The 22,454-nt window shown below is 41.9% G+C and overlaps 1 protein-coding gene across 7 annotated transcripts in view; it reads left to right on the forward strand.

The window, feature by feature from the left end:
- Positions 1 to 22,454, forward strand: part of MID1 (midline 1) — a 352,594-nt gene that overhangs the window by 300,285 nt on the left and 29,855 nt on the right. For all 7 annotated transcript variants that reach the window (XM_072817549.1, XM_072817545.1, XM_072817547.1 and 4 more), the window contains exons 4-5: positions 7,693 to 7,800; positions 16,785 to 16,933. In XM_072817549.1, the coding sequence (XP_072673650.1) occupies positions 7,693 to 7,800; positions 16,785 to 16,933 (257 nt within the window). The remainder of the gene's footprint in view (positions 1 to 7,692; positions 7,801 to 16,784; positions 16,934 to 22,454) is intronic.

Below are 22,454 nucleotides of genomic sequence, written 5' to 3' on the forward strand. Positions count from 1 at the left end.
AGGTCCACAAATATTTGACTTCGGTGTGAGAGAGTTTCAGGGTGAAGATTACATATAAACATATTAGATGAATTACAGTAATACAGTCTGCTCTTACTCAATTCTCTTTGGCTCAGTTTTATATACAAACTCAAGTGTTAGAGTCGCTTTCATTGTTCCTTCTGGCAGCTCTAACTTCTGCCCCAGTGTCTGGAATGTTCATCACAGCTGCCTTTGGCAATAAAACCCAAAGCACCCTCAGATCCTCATATTTCTCTTCGCACCTGGTCAGCAGTCCACAGCAGGGCACAGCCCACCTGCATACGGGCTTTCCCTGTACCCTTATCTTTCCTGGCCAAATTATCAGCTTATCTGCAGCCCAGTTGTGTTTCCGTTGTTCCAGCCCCTGGGCAGATTGGAATGAGCTCCTCCAATGTTTTTCTTTTGGAGCGGGATGGGATTGTTAGCAATGTTATAGCATATAACAGTATGAGATGATGGTGTTACCGAGACATAATAATAACACGAACCCCTTTAAAGTTGGATGCAGACTCAGAATTACATACTCTTAGTCGCAGAGAAAAGCGCTGTTGAGTTTAACCAAGAACAACATCAACATACGGTAAAATGAAAAAGAGTTCTGACCTTCCGCAAGGTCACCTTAATTTGAATCATGATACCGCTTTGCTTTTGCCATGAGGACCAATTCTAGGCAAATTTGGAAACTAGACATTTGTCTTTTAACCCCCCCCAAACTCATTGGTAATGATTTTTTTAAATAGATTTTATTTATTTATTCATGAGAGACACAGAGAGAGGCAAAGACATAGGCAGAGGGAGAAGCAGGCTCTCCTCGGGGAGCCCGATGCGGGACTCGATCCCAGGACCCCGGGATCATGACCTGAACCAAAGGCAGATGCCTCAACCGCTGAGCCACCCAGGTACCCTCACTGGTAGTGATTGTAAGGATAGCAAGGTTTAGAATCTTAGGCCAGAGGGGTCACAGTTTGATGGCACAATTTCAAGAGTGCACTGATGGTGGGTCCATGGGGGTAGGGGCAATCTCCTGGGCTGCACAGGTCGGGGAACAGGGGCACTGTTCTCCTAGAACTCAAAGGGAACGGTGGCCTCTGGGATTGTGTGACGCCAGCACCCCTCTTTCCTCCACACCCTGAAATAAAATTTCCATTTTCCGACACATCAGCCTTATCCTCTCCGAAACTTACTCCAGCGTTTGCATCTGTGTACAAATAGAAAGTGATCTATCAAGTCGGCATATCCTTCTCACGAGAGGAATTAAAAGGTTCTATTCTCAAAATCTAGAGATGGCTAAAGAGCTTTTAAAAATGAGAAAATGAGACTTTCCAAGCTGCATATCCGTCCAATTTTGCCCATGAGAAGCCTCCAGATTCTCTTTCCCCATTGATGTCGCCTTCTAAGAGTTCATAAAATATTTCTAAAGATGTTAAGGCCACATGTGCCTGAAATCTAATGATGTTTATACTCTGCACCGAACATCTCATTTTGCAGTTGAATACAAGTCAAATTAAAAGAGCAAGTTTTTAGAAATACTTAGAAACTGTTTACAGACTGCTAAAGAACATTTTGCAGACACATAGGCCAATTTTTAGTGTGGATGTAATTAAATCCTTTTAATGTTTATACGTATATGACAAGAACAAAATAAGAAATTGTCCGCCTCACCCCACCCCTTCTGTGAAACGCCGTAACACTATTTTACCATAAAATTTAACAGGGGGCACTTTTTACTGGGCATTGCTAACCAAGTGCTCTGGAAAAAATAGCCAACCCGCTTATGTTATCAGGAACAACGCGGGGGAAGGAGTGTCTGTGACTGGACCTCTAGCAAAGGCAGATAAACTGTGCGCCCAGGAGCAACTTCCCCAGGACTGCAGCGGACTTGAGTGTTAATGCGGCCTAATGGCCTCCGTGCTGATGGAGATCTCAGGGCTAGGAGGACAGGACAGGAGTGTTGGCCTTCTAGGCTCCCTCCATTGTTTGACTTTCTAATTTCTCTTTCATTAGGCTATAAAGGATGAAATTAGTCCTAGTCTGTCAGTGAGAGGAAGCAGAACTACCGTAGGAACAGGAGAGAGCAGGGTGCCAACTCTATAAGCCAGTCTTACGTAATTTGCCTTCTCATTCTACCTTTTCTTTCCTTTTTTAAAAAACAGTTCTATTTATTTATCCATGAGAGACACAGAGAGAGAGCCAGAGACACAGGCAGAGGGAGAAGCAGGCTCCATGCAGGGAGCCCGATGTGGGACTCGATCTCGGGACTCCAGGATCACGTCCTGAACCAAAGACAGATAGATGCTCAACTACTGAGCCACCCAGGCACCCCTCATTCTAGACCTTTCCTGCTTCCAGAATATTTAGGACTATGGACACACTAGATAGTGGGTAAATACATTGATTCTTGTTATTTGTGATAGTTATGGTCTATAAATTTGCCAGGAACACTGAATTGGCCAATCCCGAACCATTGCTCTTAGGAGAAATACACACACACTGACACACACTCCCCTCACCTACATTATATAATCTTAAATCTCGAAAGCAAGTCATCCTGGTAGATTCCGTGGTCTTTGCTTTAGGAAAGAGCAAAGGAGGTTCCAGAGTGTGGGGTGACTTGCCCAAGGCTGATCCACTAACAGGTGCCAGAATTGGGACTCAAAGCCCGTCCAACTGGCCCCAGAGCCAGAGCTTCTTGCACCACACTCCACCACACCTATTGTCTCCATCCTTGGATAGAGAAGAGCTGAAACAAGAAGGCTGAGCATGTCCTTGCTCAACCTCAGCTGGGTGCTGGTAGGGTGACTCATGTGCTTTTTGTACTCCGGGAATGTCTGAAATGAACACAAAAAGGCCACAAGTATTGATTTGGGGTTTCAGATTAATTTTTACATTGTAGTGAGTACCCATATTGCAAATACGGGATCTGTAACTAATAAAGATAGGCTGTAGAATTTGTGAGGAGGTCCCTGCTAGAAGCAGAGTTGAGAGTGCCCGCAAATACCTTTTCTATATCTTCTGGCTGGTCCCTTTTCACCCCTTCAGAGACTTGTCAGAGAATTCTTACCTGACTGATAAAATGGACCCTACTCTCAGCCACATTCAGTCATAGTACCTTGTTTAATTTCCTCTATGCACTTGTCATGATCCAAAACTTTTATGTATTTCTTGACTTGTTCAGGCTGTTTCCCTACGCTTCTATGTAAACTCTGTGATAGCTTCGTCTAGCCTGGACCCCCTGCACGCCCAGCACTTGGAACGCTGTCAGAGAAACTCTGAGAATCCAGTTGCTGTTATCCGAATGAATAAATGAACGGGTAGATGAATGAATCATTAGCCGTATGTAGGTCTTTCACAGTGAAGCCTGCAAGTGTTTTATAAGAGTAGAGTTGAGCTTGCATGACATTGGCTGCGCTGTCTGCAGTTTCAGATAAGGCGTCAGGGCCTAAAACATGGGATAATAACACGTAAAAGAAGAAATAAATTTTGCCAGAATTGAGATTGGGTCTAACTTTAGAAGACTTACTTTGAAGTGTTTTCCAAAAAGATGAAGTTGGTACTAAGAACTAGAAACAATGCTGGCGGGAGGAGGGGGCGGGGATGTGTTTCAGGATGAGAAAGGAAGCTGTAACTCTAGATGTAGAGAGGTGGCATGCTGAGACATGGGCAAGGCCAGAACAGAGATGAGGTCGAAGCACCTGAGTATTTCTTCTCATGAGGGGTCGATGTGGCATTTACACGTGAATATAATTGAGATGAGCAGTGAGGACCCTGGAATGGGAAGAGGCCTAATTCTTAGCTCTATTTTGTCCTGCCATGTCAAGGGCCCTGAAGGATAAGTGCCCTATTCCAGTGTGGTCCAGAGGTGGGATCCAGTAGTCGCCTACCACCCGCCATCATTCCTAATTATCTCCATCGCACTCCTGTCTTTAGGCTAGGGACAAAGAAGGTGGAAGTAGAGGTCAATGAAAGAAGGATTAGGGGCTGTTTCTTTCATCCTTAGATTGGCTCTACTCAGAGCACGTCTTTTAGCCCTAGTGATTCTGAATCAAAAGATATGAATCAGAAATTGAAAGCTGAAGTCATAACCAGGAGCTGCCAGCTTCTAAACCAAACCTGGGAACTAGAAACGCCTGAACACACTGCAAGCAACCAATAAACCCTGCCGTATTTGGATTAATGGCCCATAGAAGAAATGAAGTCCAATCAAATCATTAACTTCTTTTAAGTGACATATAAAACAGCAAAACTGTGGAAAACTTCTTTGTAGTGGAAGATTTTCAGAAATATAGGGTAGCATTCAACTTATTTTATTGTACCTTTTGGAATATAAGAATGCTAGAGTTACACAAATTTGGAAGCTTCATCAAAGTATAAAAAGAGATTCGACTTTCCTGGTTTCAAAGGAAAGTCAATTCTGTGTTTTTTTTTTGAAAGATCTAAGGAAAATACTTGGCCTAAAATGAACAGATCATGTTTCCAAATTTCTGGGAATTTATATTTTGGGGCCATGGTGGTTGTGGTATCAGCTTTCTCAAAACATATTTGGCTCAACAAAGTAGATTTCGGTCTACTTTTTTTGTAAAACAAATCTATCCATCGTAAATATCAAATGGTCAGATTTTGATTAAATGGAACCCCATGTTATGATGGCAACTGGGACACTTTTCCTACCATAGAGTAACCCAAAACCCAATGATCTTCAGAGTGAAATGGATCCCAAACTAAATCGTAGTCTATTAACAAAACTATTTCTCAGTGCAGACAACACCACCTCAGATTTGTCTATGACTTCACAGTGTTACTTATTTCCTCATATACTATTTCATGTATTTACCATAATAATCCCACATGGCTGAGACAGCAGATATTACTCACCTCATTTCACAAAATAAGAGAACTTAGAAATGGATATTTTCCTTGAGTTCCCCAACATCATCATCCTGTGAGTGAGTAGAGTTAGTACTCCACACCACATTTCCTGGCACTTATTCTAGAAGTACTAGTGGGGTTAGATCAGGGTTACTCAAAACTGGAATATCATTAAGCACAGGATATGTTAGCAACAACGTCAAAACCTGAGGACTTTGTGACATGGTCAATTGATTTTTGACAAAAGTGCTAAGACACTTCAATGAAGGGAAGAATTATTTCTTCCATAAATGGTGCTTAGACAACTGGCTATGCATAGGTTTGACACAGTTTGACCCTACTCCGCACCATACACAAAACTTAACTCAAAATGGCTCATAGACCTACTAAACGTAAGAGATAAAACTTCTAGAGGAACACAGAGGCATAAATCTTCATGACCTTGGATTAGGTTGCTTAGCTATGATGCCAAAAGCACAAACGACAATAGAAAAGGAGGTAGATTGGACTCTATCAAAATTAAAAACTTTGATGCTTCAAAGGGCATCATCAAGGTGTGCCTGGCTGGCTCGGTCAGAAGAGCATGCGACTCTCGATCTCGAGGTTGTGAGTTCGAGCCCCACTTGGGGTGTAGAGATTACTTAAATAAATAAAACTTAAAAAGAAAAACAAAGGACATCACCAAGAAAATGAAAAGACTTGGGAGATATGCCTCATTTCATACAACAGCCAAAATCACTGCGCTTTCAGAACTTGCATCCCATTAGACTTACCTTGATTGTATGCTCGAGTACAATTTCGCTCTTAGGGCTCATTCTAAAAGATATTTTTTAAACGTAAGGTGATACTTCCCAGAAATTTCACTTTCCCCATCATAATGTGCCCCTGGTTTCTATATGATTACATCCTTTTCACAGCTCAGTTGTAGTCAGTTATTAAATTCAGTTTGAGGTCAAAGGGAAAGACAAGAAATTTCTTGAGAGTAGTGGCATTTGGAGTAAGTATTTCCACGGATAGCTAAATTTATTTGCGAATCCTCAAGGGGAACTAGAAATGACAACATAAAAGTAACAGTAAGAGAAATCGAGTCCGGTGATGAACTTCCTTGAAATATTAGCCTGAGTTCCACGTCTGTACTTGTCCATCAATGCATCTTGTGATTTTTTTTTTCTTTTGTTCATTAAACATTTAGCAAGCATATCTGTGTGCTAATCTGACACAGGAGCTAATCTTGGAGTTTGCTGCAGATCGCCAATGACCATCATCTTCTCAATAAGATGTTTTGAGTACTCTTTCTGCTGTGTCTTATAGTAATCAGGAATAAAACTCAAGGAATCTTGGCCTCCGGAAACAGGACATTATTTCTCTGAAGAGTCATCAGTAGATTTCTATCCTGAACTTCTGACCCTACTTCCAGTCTATCTCATTCATAGAGAATGGAATTACTCCAGTTAAATAAAGTATCCCAAATCAAAAGGGCTTAATGACTGGGCCATGTCCCCTCCCCGAGATATGCTAGAGCAATCAATGATGCTATTGTCATTCTCTGTAACACTGCAACTTCTGTGCTGTGTTAAAATCATAAAACTCATGCATGCTCTCTCCACTTCCCACAGCTGTGATTTCTGGGCCTCTTGTTTGCGAATAAGCATTTCAAAATTGTCATGAGGTGGAGGAAATAGCATGTGCAGAGTATTTCCCAAGCCCAGTTGCCAAGAATGAGCTAATTGTCACCCTCCCTTGCATATAATGAGTCTTAAAAACTTCAAATACAAGCCATTCTCTAATGATCTACCTTTTCTAGAGAATGGCATGTGTTCATTGTAGAACCTTGGTCTTTCAGAAGCATACCAGAAGTAAAATTTTAAATCATGTCATAAAATTAATAAAATAGTCAACCATCCTTTTTCTTTTTTGATGTTTCCATAGTGATGAAATACAAAGTCAAAGTCTATATTTAAAAGAAAAGTAGGGACGCCTGGGTGGCTCAGCGATTGAGCGGCTGCCTTTGGCTCAGGGTGTGGTCCCAGGGTCCTGGGATCGAATCCCACCTGGGGCTCCCTTCGAGGAGCCTGCTGCTCCCTCTGCCTATGTCTCTGCCTCTCTCTGTGCCTCTCATGAATAAATAAATAAAATCTTTAAAAAAGTAAATATGATATAATCTTGCTACCTTGCTTTTGGAAAATTTGTTCAATGGACATCGATAGTAATCTACCCTCCATAAAGGAATAATATTGTGTTTTTAACTTACTTTTTATGTTTAAAAGGCCAAAATTACACTTTCTTTCAAGGAAGAAAAGCAGGAATTACAAATATATTTCATGTGTTGATCTCCAACTAATTGGTAATAGCTACATATATGTGGGATTAAGGAAGATGCTGAGGCCAAGTATGGCTTAGTAGAAAAGACTGCTACCATTGGATAATAGTGTTCTCCAAGGATGCAAGATAGGGAATGGACACTAAGTCCTATATTTTCCATCTCTATATAATTGGAAGAAAAGTTAACGTTTAAAATATCTTTTTAGGGACCCCTGGATGGCTCAGCGGTTGAGCGTCTGCATTCAGCCCAGGACATGATCCTGGAGTCCTGGGATCGAGTCCCACATTGGGCACCCTGCATGGAGCCTGCTTCTCTCTCTGCCTGTGTCTCTGCCTCTCTCTCTGTGGGTCTCTCATGAATAAATAAAATCTTTAAAAAGTATATGTTTTTAGTGATCACCAGAAACACAGTAGTCTACATTAAAGAGCGTGTAACTGAAAACAAAGGCCAAATAAATGCTTACTATTCTATCTATCCTGTAGGTCAATGCATCACGTCAAGAAGCCAAATTGATGGAGGAGTGTGATCTTCTCATTGAGATCATTCAGCAAAGACGACAGATTATTGGAACCAAGATCAAAGAAGGGAAGGTATGATTTCTAGGGCAGAATATTTCATATTCTCTACCTGGAGAAAACATATTCCCATGTACATCAATAGCTTAGGAAATATTGAATACCCCCCTTTTCTATATTTTCTGTAATCTCCTTTTAAGTCTCTAAGGCGGAGCTCAAAGGCCCCTGGTTGGCCATTTTTTTGTCCAACCCTTTCTTTGTATTATCATGGTGTCCTATGCACACCTATAATACAGGGATTATGTTACATTACCTCTGCTCCATTACTGAACTTCTGGGGGCAGCATGAAGCTCTGGTCTATTATAGCTGTTGTTTTCATCTTTCTTCTCTAGGTAGGTTCCACAGAGGAGGAGTTCATTTCATATTTACTGCTATATTTTAGCAGTTAACACAGTATTAAATAAATGTGTCAGAGAGCCTGGGTGGCTCAGTCAGTTAAGCATCTGCCTTTGGCTCAGGTCACATGATCCCATGGTTCTGAGATCAAGTCCCCCATCAGGCTCCCTGCTCAGTGGGGAGTCTGCTTTTCCCTCTACCCCTCCCTCCTGCTCATGCTTTCTCTATCATTATCCCTCTGTGTCTCGCAAATAAATAATAAATAAATAAATGTTTCAATGAATCAGATTTTATATAGAAATTGCAAAGTGTTTTCCTATGCTGTTGAGCAAATTCAGACAGGTATAATTTCATGGTGGCAAAACTCCTATAGTTTCACTATATCATATATCCCTTTGTGAATATATTAATAGTAATTCCTTTCTAATGTCTGTATGTTTAAAATTCCTATGGTTTTTATTGAAATACCTAGGATCCATTTTATTTTACCCATTTCTCTGCCACCCTCAAAAGGTAATTTTGTAAATATTTTAAAAGTAGAAACATTCATTCAAAATACAATAAACTCATGAAGTTCTATTATTACTGCTCATAACCATACTTTAATGAAATCTGTATAATTAAATTAGCAACTATTAAGTGGTGCACAGAGGTTACAATAACTAATATATGTGCTCGTCTCTGTTTTTTACCAAATTTAAAAGGTAATTTCAATATTGCATAATATTTTAACCACTTTGTCTATATAGGCTGAAAAATATTTATAATGTAAATTGCGATGTGATCAGAAAAAAGTCAAATCAAATAGCTCTTGAAGCTGGTCCAGTGAATTAACAAATTAATATGAAATCATTCCTTGGCCAAGAACTGACTCAGGTGTGTTGAGAAGCAACTTTTCCCTACGTACAAATTGTACAATTTAGAAGAACACTGAGTGGGGCACCAGGGTGGCTCAGTCTGCTTTTGGCTCAGGTCATGATCTTGGGGTCCTGAGATCAAGCACCACATGGGGCTCCCTGCTGAGCAAGGAGTCTGCTTCTCCCTCACTCTCTCCTCCCCCTGCTCTTGCGCTCTCTCTCTGTCTCTCAAATAAATAAATAAAACCTTTAAAGAAAAAAAAAGAGCACTGTCAGCCAGGAATCCTTACAGGATATTTTTCCTCTTCCCTTATCATACACCACATGTGTACATCTCTTAATACCTGACATCTTCCAGGTCCTCAGATACGATTGTCTGAAGTACAGCTGCAATTAATTAATATGCATGTGAAAGGGAATGTGTTGCCTTTACATGGTGCTAGGATCAGCTCTCAATAGTCCGGTATTAGTTTCTTATCGCTGTTGTAACAAATTACCACAAACTGGGTGGCTTCAAACAACAGATTTAGTATCTGACCTTCTGGAGGTCGGGAGTCAAAAATCCATTCCATTGGGCTTAAAGTCAAGATTTAGGCAGCGCTGTTTCTTTCCGGAGGCTCTAGGGCAAAATCCATTTGTTGCCTTTTCTGGCTTTTAGAGGCCACCCACATTCCTTGGCTCCTGGTTTATCACATCATTCTGACCTTTGCTTCCCTCCTCAGGTCTCTTTCTCTAACAGTTCTCTCTGCTTCTCTCTTCTAAGGATCCTTCTAATTACACTGGGATCACCCAGATCATTCAGGATAATACCCGCTCCCTCAAGATCCTTGCCTTAATCACATCTGCAATGTCCCTTTTGTCATGTAAAGCGCCATAGTTCAAAAACTACTGGGGTTAAGATAGGAGCATTTCTGGGGGGCCTCTATTCAGCCTGGCCAGCAGGCCTTTCCTTTGCTTAACTTCCTAGCATGACAGGGTGTCTCTCAGGAGCTAGATCAAAGTAGTGAAGGGGGCTCTGCAGTTCTGGCCATGGTGATGCAGGGGGTTCGTGCTCTGGTGCACCCACTCCACTCTCTCGTCAGTGACAAGAGAACATAGTGGAATGGGAAAGCAAAGAGATACAGCTGAATCCAAAGCAAGATAAAGGTTTCCATGATCCAGAAATGGACAAGTCCCCAATGCTGCAATTTGGCTAAAACATGGGAGTGGGACTTGGTCTGGAAGACACCAAAGTAGCTACAGCTTCAACTCCAACGGATGAAGAGCTCTTGAAGCCTTGGGTTAAAGGGGCTGGAAGTGCCCCAATGGTATCGGGGACTAAAACCAGGCTCGTTGGTTAATGCCACAGGCCGCATAAGGCTTCTCAGTTCATTAAAAGGCACTGAAAAAGACTATTGCCAACTTCTCCTAGGATTTTAGTTTTTAGCGATTTCAGGCCTGCGAGTCTGGAACAAGTCAGTTGTTGGGCTGGAGCCTGCCTCTGCACTATTTCTGATACCTGCACAGGAGAGAAGCCTCAGAAATGCAGAGGATCCCTGAATGAAGACCCCCAAGGGAGGGAGGGGGGACAACTGATGGTAAAAATAAAAAAATAATAATAATAAAACTGATGGTAAAACCAGTTGGCCGAGGGGATAAGAGAGGGCTAAGCCAGGAGGGTGAGGGAGAAAAGGATTATGAATGACTTCTTCCCTTTAAATCTGAAACTCAAACCGCAGTTCTGAAGCATATAAAAAAATCTTGCATCTCTAAAAATATAGCCCACAAAATCAGCAAAGGCATTATCTCATCCCAGGTGAAATTCATTTTATGGGAAAATATAAAAAAAGATGTTTGAAATGATAAATAAAGGGATACCTTCTATTTTTAAGAGAGCAAAACCTTGTGAAGCCACACAAGGTTATAAAATCAGAAAGAAAGACTTAGGAAAATAGCAAACTAGCAGTTTGGGAAGTAAAATGTAGACATTAATACAAAGACAACTCAGCTGCAAGGGGAATTTGGAAACTGAGTTTTAAGCCTCCACATAGGAGACACTATTCTGCATGTAAGAATATGAAATTCGAGCCATATTCCATGCCATATCCAAAAATTAAATCTGAATGGATCATATTCCTAATACAAAAGACAAAACGGTAAAACTTCTAGAAGAAAACATGGGAGGAAATCTTGGTGAACCTTCAATTGGTCAAAGATTGTTCATATGCAATGTTAGAAACATCAAAGAAATATTTACAAATGAAGCAGCTAAGTGCATTTCATCAAAAGCAAAAACTTCTCTCTAAAAGGCACTGTTAAGAGAATATGAAGACAAGCCACAGGTTGGGGACAAATATAAATTTTTTATCTAAATAAAAAAGTATTTGTATGCAGGTATATAACAGATTCTCAAAACTCGTTAGTAAGGAAACAACACCTTTACCAAAATAGATAAAAGATTTGAATAGGTACTTTACCAAGGAAGGTATACGGATGGCAAATAAGCACAGGAAAAGATGTCCAAATCATTAGTTATTAAGGAAGGCGTTGAGAAAAGTCAATGAGGCAAATTAGAACTTCAATGAGATGCCCTACTTACCTAGTAGAACAGTTAAAATGAAAAAGATGGACTGTAACAAGTGTTGTTGAGAACATGAAAGAACTGGAAATCACATGCCGTCTATATGAATAAAACTGCATTTTGGAAAACTGTTTCTTAAGTAGTTAAACATACACTTACCATATGAATCCAGCCATTCTAGGTGTTCACCAAGAGAAATGAAACCATATGTCCCTATAGGACACATACATGAATTCTCACAGGACCGGGGAAGGGCTATTACCCTTCAAATTGGAAATGACCGAAGTGTCCATCAGCAGATGGATGGATACACAGTTTGTGACACATCCGCACAATGAAATACTACTCAGCAACCAAAAAGAACGCGCTGCAGATACATGCAACCACATGGATGAATCTCAATAAATTATGGTGAGTGAAAGAAGCCGGACAGAAGATAGCATGTACTGCATGGATTCATTCATACAGAAGTTTAGAAACCACATTTTCTAATAATCTACGGTGACAGAAGACAAATCAGTGGTTGCTTGGGGATGAGTGACAGGGAGTGGCGGTGGAGGGAGGAGAGGATGAATCACCAAGGGGCAGGAGGAAAAGTGGAGACATGATCTATTTGTTCGTTATCTTACGGGTTTATGCATATTTGAAGACTTACCAAATTTGCGCTTTAAATATATACAGTTTGTCATATGTTGATTATATCTCAATAAAGCTGTTGATAAGACAATTGTATATTTATATAATGGAACAGTCCTCAAAATCCTATTTTAAAATAGGATAGAAGAGAGTGCTTTCTAGGGCGATACATATTGCCCTCGTTCACATGGACAAGTCGCAAAAATACAAACAAGCTTACAGTGCTTTGCACGGAATGAGAGTTGTTACATAAAATTTGATAAACTGCAAAAAAGTCCCATACAATGTTTGGGCATGTGTACGTATTTGGGAGTGATCCACCCTGAATTCAAAAAGGTGTTTTCCTCTGGAGAAGGACTTGAATGGAATTCGGGAGGGCTTCAGCGCTGTCAATAAAAATTTACTTCCTTTTGAGAACTCTTACGCTAATATGACAAGAAGATGGAGATTTGGGAGAGCTGATACTGTGTACAGGGAAGTTGATGATATTACTTTAAAAATTGCCTGTGTGTTTGACATTTATCACTTTCTAAAAAGCGCACCCCTGCTCGGGATGTTATCTCTGAAGGCAGTAATAGAAAGCAAACATCACTCAGGAAAGATGAGGCCCAGTTTGGCTTTCTCTTGAGTTACTGCTCTTGAGTTACCATCACCAAGGTCTAGTGGATCCCAAACCTCGGAGTTCACAGTGGCTGAGTCCCCGGCCAGCACTGGTGGTGTTAGAGATGCATTTTGAAGAACAGGGCATGAGTACCAACACTCTGGAAATCTGAGGTGCTGGGCAGGGAGGGCAGGTAAGGACTGGGTACCCAAGGAGGATGCTCAGGGTGCTGTCCGGGCAGCCTAAGGACGCTGAATCCAGAGAAGGGACAGTGGGAGCCTCTCACCAACACTTGGAAATGTGGGAGCTGGAGGGAGATCTGGCAAGATCGTGGGGATCACGGTGGTGAACTTCACCACCTCCTGACTTCGCTGCCATGTACCTCTGGTGCGGATCACAAGCCCGTTGGACCTGGTGGAGACAGACTCACCGCGACCCCTCCAGCTGGGGGCCTGCCAGGCAGGCAGGGTCGGGACACACTGGGGACATACTGGTCATTCCTGCTCTCAGACCATCGTGCATTCTTCGCAATAAATAGCTCGGCAGCCTTTCTACTTGGACGGACTGGAGAGTCTCAAGCCATGAGACTCCCTGGGAAAGAATTGTCTTATCTCTTCAGGAGTAGGAGATAAATTTCATGTCAACACACGAAAAGCTGGCAGCAGACTCCAGATTGAGTAAAATATGTGTTTTATGTGCAGACACCGATCAATGGTACAAGGCTGTGGCCACAGAGAGAAAAAGTCCTTTCTCTTCACCGCTTTCACATACTCTAAATCGCCAACAGTTAAGATAATTAACTGGCCTACATGTTCGGGCTTTTCTAGAGCGTTATAGAAATGCCAACTCAGGCCTCAATGGCAATTCAGATTCTTGTGCCATCGGTTGATAGGACATAACAATTTTGGGGTGGGAATCCTACAGCATATATAAAAGCACATATATTAAAAGCATTTAAAGAAAAATGAAGGGCTACTTTTAAAAAGCATGTGTAAGGTATAATAAACAGCAGATAAATTGGTATCTATCGGCCCATGTCCTCACTAACAGGAGATTTAACAGGCAGGTTATTTCCGTGATGAGTATGGAGTGAATTCCTGAAATTACAATTTGCAATCAATACTTCCCAAAGGAAAAAAGAACAGAGCCAACTTGGAAAAACGGAATAATACATATAAAGAATCTTCTTATGTGTCGATACCCAGTGTTTCTTTTCAAAAATCAAATTGTATTTGTCTTGTCAGATTTTTAAAATAGGATATGAGAATGTTTTCTAGTGACAAAATTAATATTTTGCTAAATGCTCGGTGTCTGATTCTTGAAGTGCTTATGTCAAGCAGGATAGTGTTTCCCAGAATGTGGTTCAGAGCAGGGCCATTTGATCAGAGTCACTGAAGTTGGCAAACTTTTTCTGTAAAGGGCCAGGTAATAAATATTTTTAGGTTTTGCCGTACAGTTTCTGTTGCAGCAGCTCACCTCTACCAACTGTTGTAGTGTGAAAGCAGCCAGAGATGATTCATAAATGAATGAGTGTGACAGTGTGCCAATAAAACTTTATTTATACAGAACGGTGTGTGCTGAATATGGCTTACAGACCATAGTTTGTGAACATCCAACTTAAAGTAGTGGTTTTCTTTCTTTTTTTGACTGAAACCCACAGTAAAAAATACAGAAGACATGAAATCTCCCACGCTTGCGCACACAAAAAGGTTTTGCAAAACCTACTTTGCCCTTTGTACCGGGAGCGCACTCTGCTACTTTCTTTTCTCCTCTCTTCTAGTTAGTTTATTTTATTTTAATTTTTTTTTAGTTAGTTTATTTTAAATGCTAGCCCTGACCATAGGACTGATCCATCACCTGTAGCTCATTGCCTGTTGAAATGCAGATTCCCGTTGCTCTGACAGTATCAGCTTTTTACCAAGGATATTGGAGAGTGGGCCCAAACATCTACAGTTTCTCTTTTAAAAAGATCCCCAGCAGATTCTTGTGCACACCACTTTGGAAAGCTCCGATCCGATGTATCAGATGGAACTGTACACCTGAACCACAATTTAAATTATGCCAATGATTGTTTTCTGTAAAGCATTCCTGTGTTCTTTCTTTCTTTTTTTTTTTTTTTCATTCCTGTGTTTTCAAAGGAGGCTCTCATTTTGGCTTGCTTCAACTTACGCATGATTTAGGTTTTGTTTGTTTTTTTTTTATCTTTTCCTCTTACTGCCACTTTTATTTTCCAATATCATGACAGAAGAAAAGAAAGAAGAAAGTAGAGTTCAGGCATTGTGGCATTTGTAGTCTGTGGGATCACTAATAGGCATACCGGAAGGATAAGTGATTGACACAGGGTTATTCTATAGGAGTATTTTGACCTTGTGTGTCTTCTGTTAGAATTGTGTTAAACACCCTTAATTGTGTTGTATGATTAAATATTTCATTCGCTTGGTTGGTGAGGGACTCTAAGTTATTTTCCTTCCTCTGATGGACATGTTCTAGTGTCTTGAATTGGACTCTATGCCTTTCTTAGCTTTACCTCTGGACGGAATGATATTAGATGCTAAATTCAATTTGGTGTAAAATAAGTGTTATTTCATTCAACTAATGAACATGGTTAATCTGCTGCGGACGGTCCCTCTAATTATAATGAGTTAAGTCTTTTACTAGGCTTAATATCATATGCTGTTTGCTCCAAGATTTTGACACTTCTCTAACTCTCTACTTTCAGGAATCTTTCTCACTCTTGCCCGAGATCTTGTGGCTGCTGCCTCTCGGTGCAGCATTAATTTCCTTTGTTTGCTGCAGTACAACATAGCTGGAATCAGATGTTCCTTAGAGGCTTCAAGTTCTGACATCTCCTTCCTTCCTTTTCTTCGATTAAAGTTGCATGGGGATGATAATGATGACTTGGAGAAAGAAGGAATTTCTTGGAGTTAGCAGGAATTCTGGAGGGAGCTGGAGCCAGCCTTGTCTGTAAGACAGATTAACTGGCCTCCTTCCTACCCTTTCACCCAGGGCTGTTTTCCATTCCGGAATGATCCTGAAGCCGGCCAAGACCTGTCCCAGGCTGTGTGGATGGGGCACTGGGCGCACGGCAATTCCAATTAGCGGTCTAATTTTGACTTGGCTTCTGGCCAGAGGGCTTCATCTCACAGCACATTTCAAACACCGGAGCGAATGGTCAAGTGGGTTACCGTGCACTTATCTTGGCCTACCCCTGAGGTTACGGTCAATTACGTTTGAGGGTCGTTTTCAAGCAAGACAGAATCAGGAATTGGAATGGAGGTTGGAACCAAACATGCATTTTTATACCGACTGGGAAATGCTTATCAAAATAGTTCTTAGTTATCAAGTCAGCACAAAGTGCCTGGAAATGACGTTCCCAGTGAGGGGAAATGGCCCAGCTGTGCTTTTTTTGGCTTTCTCTCATCTGCTCAACAGGAAAAATATTAATCAATGGAAAAAAACGCTCTCTTTCTGTTAATTTAACACATGAGTTTTAGATCGTGTGGGAAATAGTAATACCTCATGTTTTCACATCACAGTTTTATTGCGTGGATTGCAAGGGCCTTTCTAGAAAATGATTCTTACTTAAGCCACACGTTTGCACCCACGGAGATGTTTTATTTTCTCGATGGTCCAGCAGAAAATCTGAGCTGGAGAAACGTCCCAGCGCCGGCTGCCCTCTCACAGTAATTGAGTGGAATGGTGAAGGAAGAGGTCTGGTGACCCTTGTGACTTGCCATTAGGCAACACCTTTTTTCCCCATCAACAAGGAAGCAATTCACAATAAAGTATTTTCTCATAAAACAAATTAGCAACGCTTCTCCAAGGAGATAAAGACTCTCCAGGCCAGGAGTCCCGTAACTGGGATTTCCACCTTTCCCTACCCACTCTTTGGACTTGTCTTGAAGGACGAGTTGCGTGCAATGTGATGCACACTTCCGAAGGGTCCAGCCGGATGCGTCTAACCTAAGTGAGCCCCCCCACCTAACCGTCTCCATGTCTCTTTTCAAGGTGATGAGGCTTCGCAAACTGGCTCAGCAGATTGCAAACTGCAAGCAGTGCATCGAGCGGTCGGCATCCCTCATCTCCCAGGCGGAACACTCTCTGAAGGAGAATGATCATGCGCGCTTCCTACAGACGGCTAAGAACATCACCGAGAGGTGAGTGTGGAGGGCTGCTGGCAACTTCTCAGCTGCCGGGGCTCCGGTGTCTGGGGATGGGGAGTAATCGGTTGGCCTTGCCCTCGCCTTGCTTTTTGTTTTCATTTTCGAGGCTGAGTACCAGGAGAATAGAGGCTTTGAGTTGCTTTGTTCCAGCCAAAGATGCTTCCCTTTGACATGTCAAAGCCTTTTCAGTAGCGCCCTGGAGTTCAAGGCCTTTGAAACAAGAGTCCACCAGTTAGAAAGAATAAAATCAGCCTTTGCTTTTGCGGGGGCAGAAAGCTCACCGTGGCACAAAAACAGCATTTATTGTGACTCCCAGACCTGATCTTATCGTACATTTGATAACAAAGAGTCAAAATGAGGGCAGTCACATAAAAGAGAATCTTTTCTTCCATCTCAGGGCTCATCTATTAAAGAGAGAGAGAGAGAAAAGCAAACGCCCAGGTGTTGCTCTGTGTTAGACCTGTTTTTATTTGGTGGAGAAACTTCGCCTCGTCAGAAAGGTCAAAGCTGACTCATGTTGGAGAGAAAGGACCCAACTGTCAATCTCCTACCTCTTTCTCTTAAAGTGTCCTTGATTCTAGGGCAGGGAACATAAAGATGCCATTATTTGAATGGTCAGTTCAGCAGTAAAACTGGTGGGACTCGGGACTCCTTCCCTTCACATCTTTGATTGGCATAAAATCACTCACCTTCACTGCTGACAAGGCCTACGGCAGCTGTAGTAAAGCCAGAGCACCTGACGCCACCTAAGTGTTCCCTCCAACCCATGACAACGCCCTTGACTTTTCATTCATTTTAATTTTCAGTCACTTGCCCCTTATGCAAAGCAATAATGGAATCCCCTCACCGGACCACCCCAGCCCGTTCATGCACGCTGGTCTTCATCCTAGAGCAGAAGTCTGCAGACTTCAATAAGGGACCAGAGATGAAATATTTTCCAGGCCTGTGGGTTATAAGGGCCTCCTTCAGGATGACTCAGCTCTACCGTGATAGCTCCATAGCAGCCTATCATAGACAAAACGGCAACAAACAGGCGTGGCTATGCTTCTAAAAACACTTCCCCAAACGGGTATTTGGCCCTCTGACTGTCTTTTGCCAACCCCTGGCCCAGGGGGAAAAATACCCACCATCTCATGGCTTGAATTCCTTCAAGGAAAGAGAAAGAAAAGTAACCTTACTTGATTGCGTGTTTGCATTGGAAACCGCGCTAATTCTCAAAATCTCACTTAGAGGTAGGCATTGATATTTCTCTTTTCAGGGTTCTTTCCATTAGAGAAACGTACAATGGTTTTACAACTCTGGTTTTGTATCGAACCAGCTTCGTTGTGCTATTTCTTATATTTGAGAAAGAATTCTCCTGCGACTGGTTATGATACTTAATCTCTTCCAAAGCACATGGCTAACATGGCTGGTTATCATCCCTTTTATATCCTTAAAATGATCGCCTCCTTACTCTTAGGAAAAGCCAGTGTCTTTCCTCATGCCTCCTCGGTTCTGAGTGTTTAATTGTCTTCACAGCTCTCCCCTGGACTCTATCCAGTTGCTTTATGTTCATCCTAAGGTTAAGCACGGCAAATAGCATTAATACTCCAGTGTACCTAGGACACTCTACTAGACAGTGTTTACACTTACGTCATGGTTTCCAACTGGGATCCAAGAGTGCTTTTCTCTGGCTATAAATCATGAGATGTCCAAATGAAATGGTTACTCTGAGCTGCATTTCTCAGCAATCCCCCAAAATTTGATCAAGTGTAATATGAATACACTCTCACCTACGGAGAGGAGAGAATGTGGCACCATAACAGTTAAGATAGAACATTCTGAAAGAAGACCTACCTTTGAAGCATAGCATAAGCGCATGAATGTCCACATGTGATCTCCCACAGATCCAGCAGGTCATAACCAGTCCCATTCACCTCTACCTGCAACAAGCCCATCTCTTCAAGGATGGAAACGTGCTTTTGATTTTTCTTTCTACAGATGAATTGTATAATACAGTTGACCCTTGAACAGCATGGGTTTGAACTGCTCAGGTCCACTTATACATGGATTTAAAAAAAATACAGTACAATACTGTAAATGTATTTTCTCAATAACATTTTCTATAATAATGTTTCTTAATATTTTCTTCTCTCTAGCTTACTTTATTGTAAGAATGCAGAGTATAATACATATAACATACAAAAGATATGTCAGCGGACTCTATGTCATCAGTCAGACTTCTGGCCATCAGTAGGTTCTTGATACTTAAGTTTCGGGGAGCCAAAGGTCCTACGTGGATTTTCCACTGGGTGGGGGGGCAGTGCCCCTAATCTCTATATTGTTCAAGGGTCAACTGTATATACCATATTCTCAAGCCTCACTATAGTTCTTAGTGTAGTTGTGCTTTTTTATAAAATCATTTTTTAAACATTTTTATGTATTTATACATGAGAGACACAGAGAGAGAGAGGCAGAGACACAGGCAGAGAGAGGAGCAGGCTCCATGCAGAGGGCCCGATGTGGGACTCGATCCTGGGACTCCAGGATCACGCCCTGGGCCGAAGGGAGGGGCTCAATCGCTGAGCCACCTGGGCGTCCCTAAAATCATTTTAAATAAGCAAAACTATTCACTAAATCCAGGCATAAGAAAGTTGGCCTCCTGCTTATGAGAAGGCTAAACTTCCATCAAGTTTGAAGACGTAGGGCGTATAAACATTTGCCAAGAGTCTTTTCCCTCTGTTTCTGCAGCCCCTCTCTTCCCATCTCTATCGTGTCAATCCTCTTGGTCAATTCCTGAGCCTTTCTCTCTTTCCAGGATTGGAGTGTAGTGAAAGGGCAGGGAGCTTGGACTAGGACCTGGGAGACTCAGGTTCTGGTCCCAGCACTGCCACTTTTTGGGTTTAGCCATGAGCTGTTTTCTGCATAGAATATTGGGCTCATAGGGACCCCCAGGTTGGCTCAGCCAGTTAAGCATCTGACTTGGCTTGGATCATGATCTCAGGGTCCTGGGATTGAGCCTCACGTCGGACTCCATGCTCAGCGGGGAGTCTGCTTCTTCCTCTGCCTCTGTCCCTCCTCCCGCTCTCTCAAATAAATAAAATCTTTTTAAAAAAAAAAAAAAGGAAAAAAAAGAAAATTGGGCCTCATAGTAGCTGCTTCTGTCAGTAGTCGTAATAATATTGCTGAGGACTCCTAAGAACAGGCCTTTGGCATCATAGATACTCCGTCACAGCACTTGGATATAATTTCTCATGGTTTAGTATGTCAGTATGACCCCACCGTGTATGTCTGTCCTGGGGCTGGTCTCTGCCTGTCTCTACTCTTCAATCCTTTACTTAGTAAATAAACTTCTTCTCTAGGACGTGACTTCATAATTCTCTGCCTCCTATTGTATCTGCCTTGGGCTTTGGCACCTGTATACTTCTAAACCATCTTTATTCTTGTATTCAAGGGTGGAAAGCCCGAAACAAAGTTTTAATCCTGCAAGCCTTCTTGAAATGAGACTTGGGTGAGATTTTTCTGCATCTTTAAATTGCTTGAAGTAGATATATTCACCTAAAGGCTGAATCACCCGCAATAAGGTTTTCACAAAAAACAAAACAAAACAAAAAAACAAACACCAAAGAAGAGAGACCTGCAAGCTTTACATTGTGAGATGCATATGCTTCAAAATCAAGTGTCTGGCTCTGTGCTAATTGCTTAGCAGTAATTATGGATGGCATTGGGGCAGCTCCTTTAACACTTGAGTCTAATTTTGCTTATACGCTCCTAGTAGGCAGCAGACCCCCAGCCACCTTGTTTTCCCCATTATAGCCCCAGCACATAGCAATCTGTCTGACACGAGTGAATGAGTGACCATATTGTAAAACAGGTCGATTATTCTTACCTAATATGGTTATTATAGGGACAAAATGAAATAATATAGTAAAACTCTTATTCTGGTCCCTGTCCCAAAGTGATCAGGCAACAAATGCTAATTCCCTTCCTTCCCACTCACTAAACTGATGCAAATGTATTGTATAACATACCACACTCTCAAGCCACACTAGTATATAGGTGTCCTGTGTGATTGTACAGTCATCTTTACAAAATTACATTAAGTAAGCAAAACTCTTCACTAAATTGAAGCATAAGAAAGTTGGTCTACTTCTTTTTTTTTTTTCTTTTTTTTTTTTTTTTTAATTTTATTTATTTATGATAGTCACAGAGAGAGAGAGAGAGAGAGGCAGAGACATAGGCAGAGGGAGAAGCAGGCTCCATGCACCAGGAGCCCGATGTGGGATTCGATCCCGGGTCTCCAGGATCACGCCCCGGGCCAAAGGCAGGCGCCAAACCGCTGCGCCACCCAGGGATCCCAAGTTGGTCTACTTCTTAAATCTGAAATTAAAATCACTTTTAGCAGCAAATTATCAAGAGGATGATGAAAAGAAACGTCCCTCCTAATGGTACCCATTTCTCAGAGCTCCTAGGAGGGTGTCCCGACTCCACAAAGTGACCCCTTTGTCCTTCAACACCATAAGCAGTTCAAGGATCTATCAGACTTACCCAGACTATAAAGCCAAGAGCTCTGGTTGTCAACATTGGAAAAATGTCACTTGATTTGAAGAATTCAAGCACACATGATGAGTGGTTTTTGAAGTGTGTTCTGGTAGGGTGTTAATTGGTGTTAAAACAACAACAAAGTTCCAGAGCCAAGTGCATTTGGGAAATCCTGAGCAGACCAAAGTAAACCACATTTTGTTGCTGGGAGACCTCACTGAGTTTTACCACGGTGATTTGCCCACTTGCCCAAGAAAGACCCACTTAAGTGCCATTGTCAGGGGTCTGGCACGGGGGTGATATTAGGCGGGAAGAGTAGAGCATCTTCCCCTGGCATTGACTGTTTGACAGAAATCCTGTGAACAGTGTAGCTCCAGACACTTCCACCTTCTGGAAAACAGGCCCCATGTGGCTCCTAGCAAACAGAGTGTCTTGGAGATTAGGAGCATCGAAGTCAAGATCAAAATAGGAAGTGATGTGCAGCTCACCCCCTGAAGCATCAAGATAGGACACAATGTTCTTATTTGCTGCCACATGCTAAGAGCTTAACACACACCTACAAGCATATACACAGCCGCACACACACACACACACACACACACAACTATGAAAGCACGGAATTGCACAAGTGGCATAATACTGATGGCCCCAGTGGATTTTGGCAATGCATCTGAAAGGCCAGAAGATGGGCAACAAGGATTTGGGGAATAAAAACACGGCCTAAAAATGTTGAATTTGGCAGATCTCCCCTCTCCTGTCACTCCAATTAAGAATTTGAAATTATAGCCAAAGATAAATATCTTTTCCATCAGAAAATGTGTAGGTGTTAAAAGCTGCAGTCATCTGCATAGATTCTTGCTGTCAGCCTTTGCCTCCCAGGCTCAGGGGCTTTCAGCCTTTCTCTTTCCACTCCGCAAAGGCACCCCCATCAAGGTGGCAGGCATTTTTAACACTGTCACTGGCCTGACGCACGGTTTAGTTAACTGTGGACCAT

The sequence above is a fragment of the Canis lupus genome, chromosome X (assembly GCF_048164855.1).
Source record: "Canis lupus baileyi chromosome X, mCanLup2.hap1, whole genome shotgun sequence".
Lineage (NCBI taxonomy): Eukaryota > Metazoa > Chordata > Mammalia > Carnivora > Canidae > Canis > Canis lupus.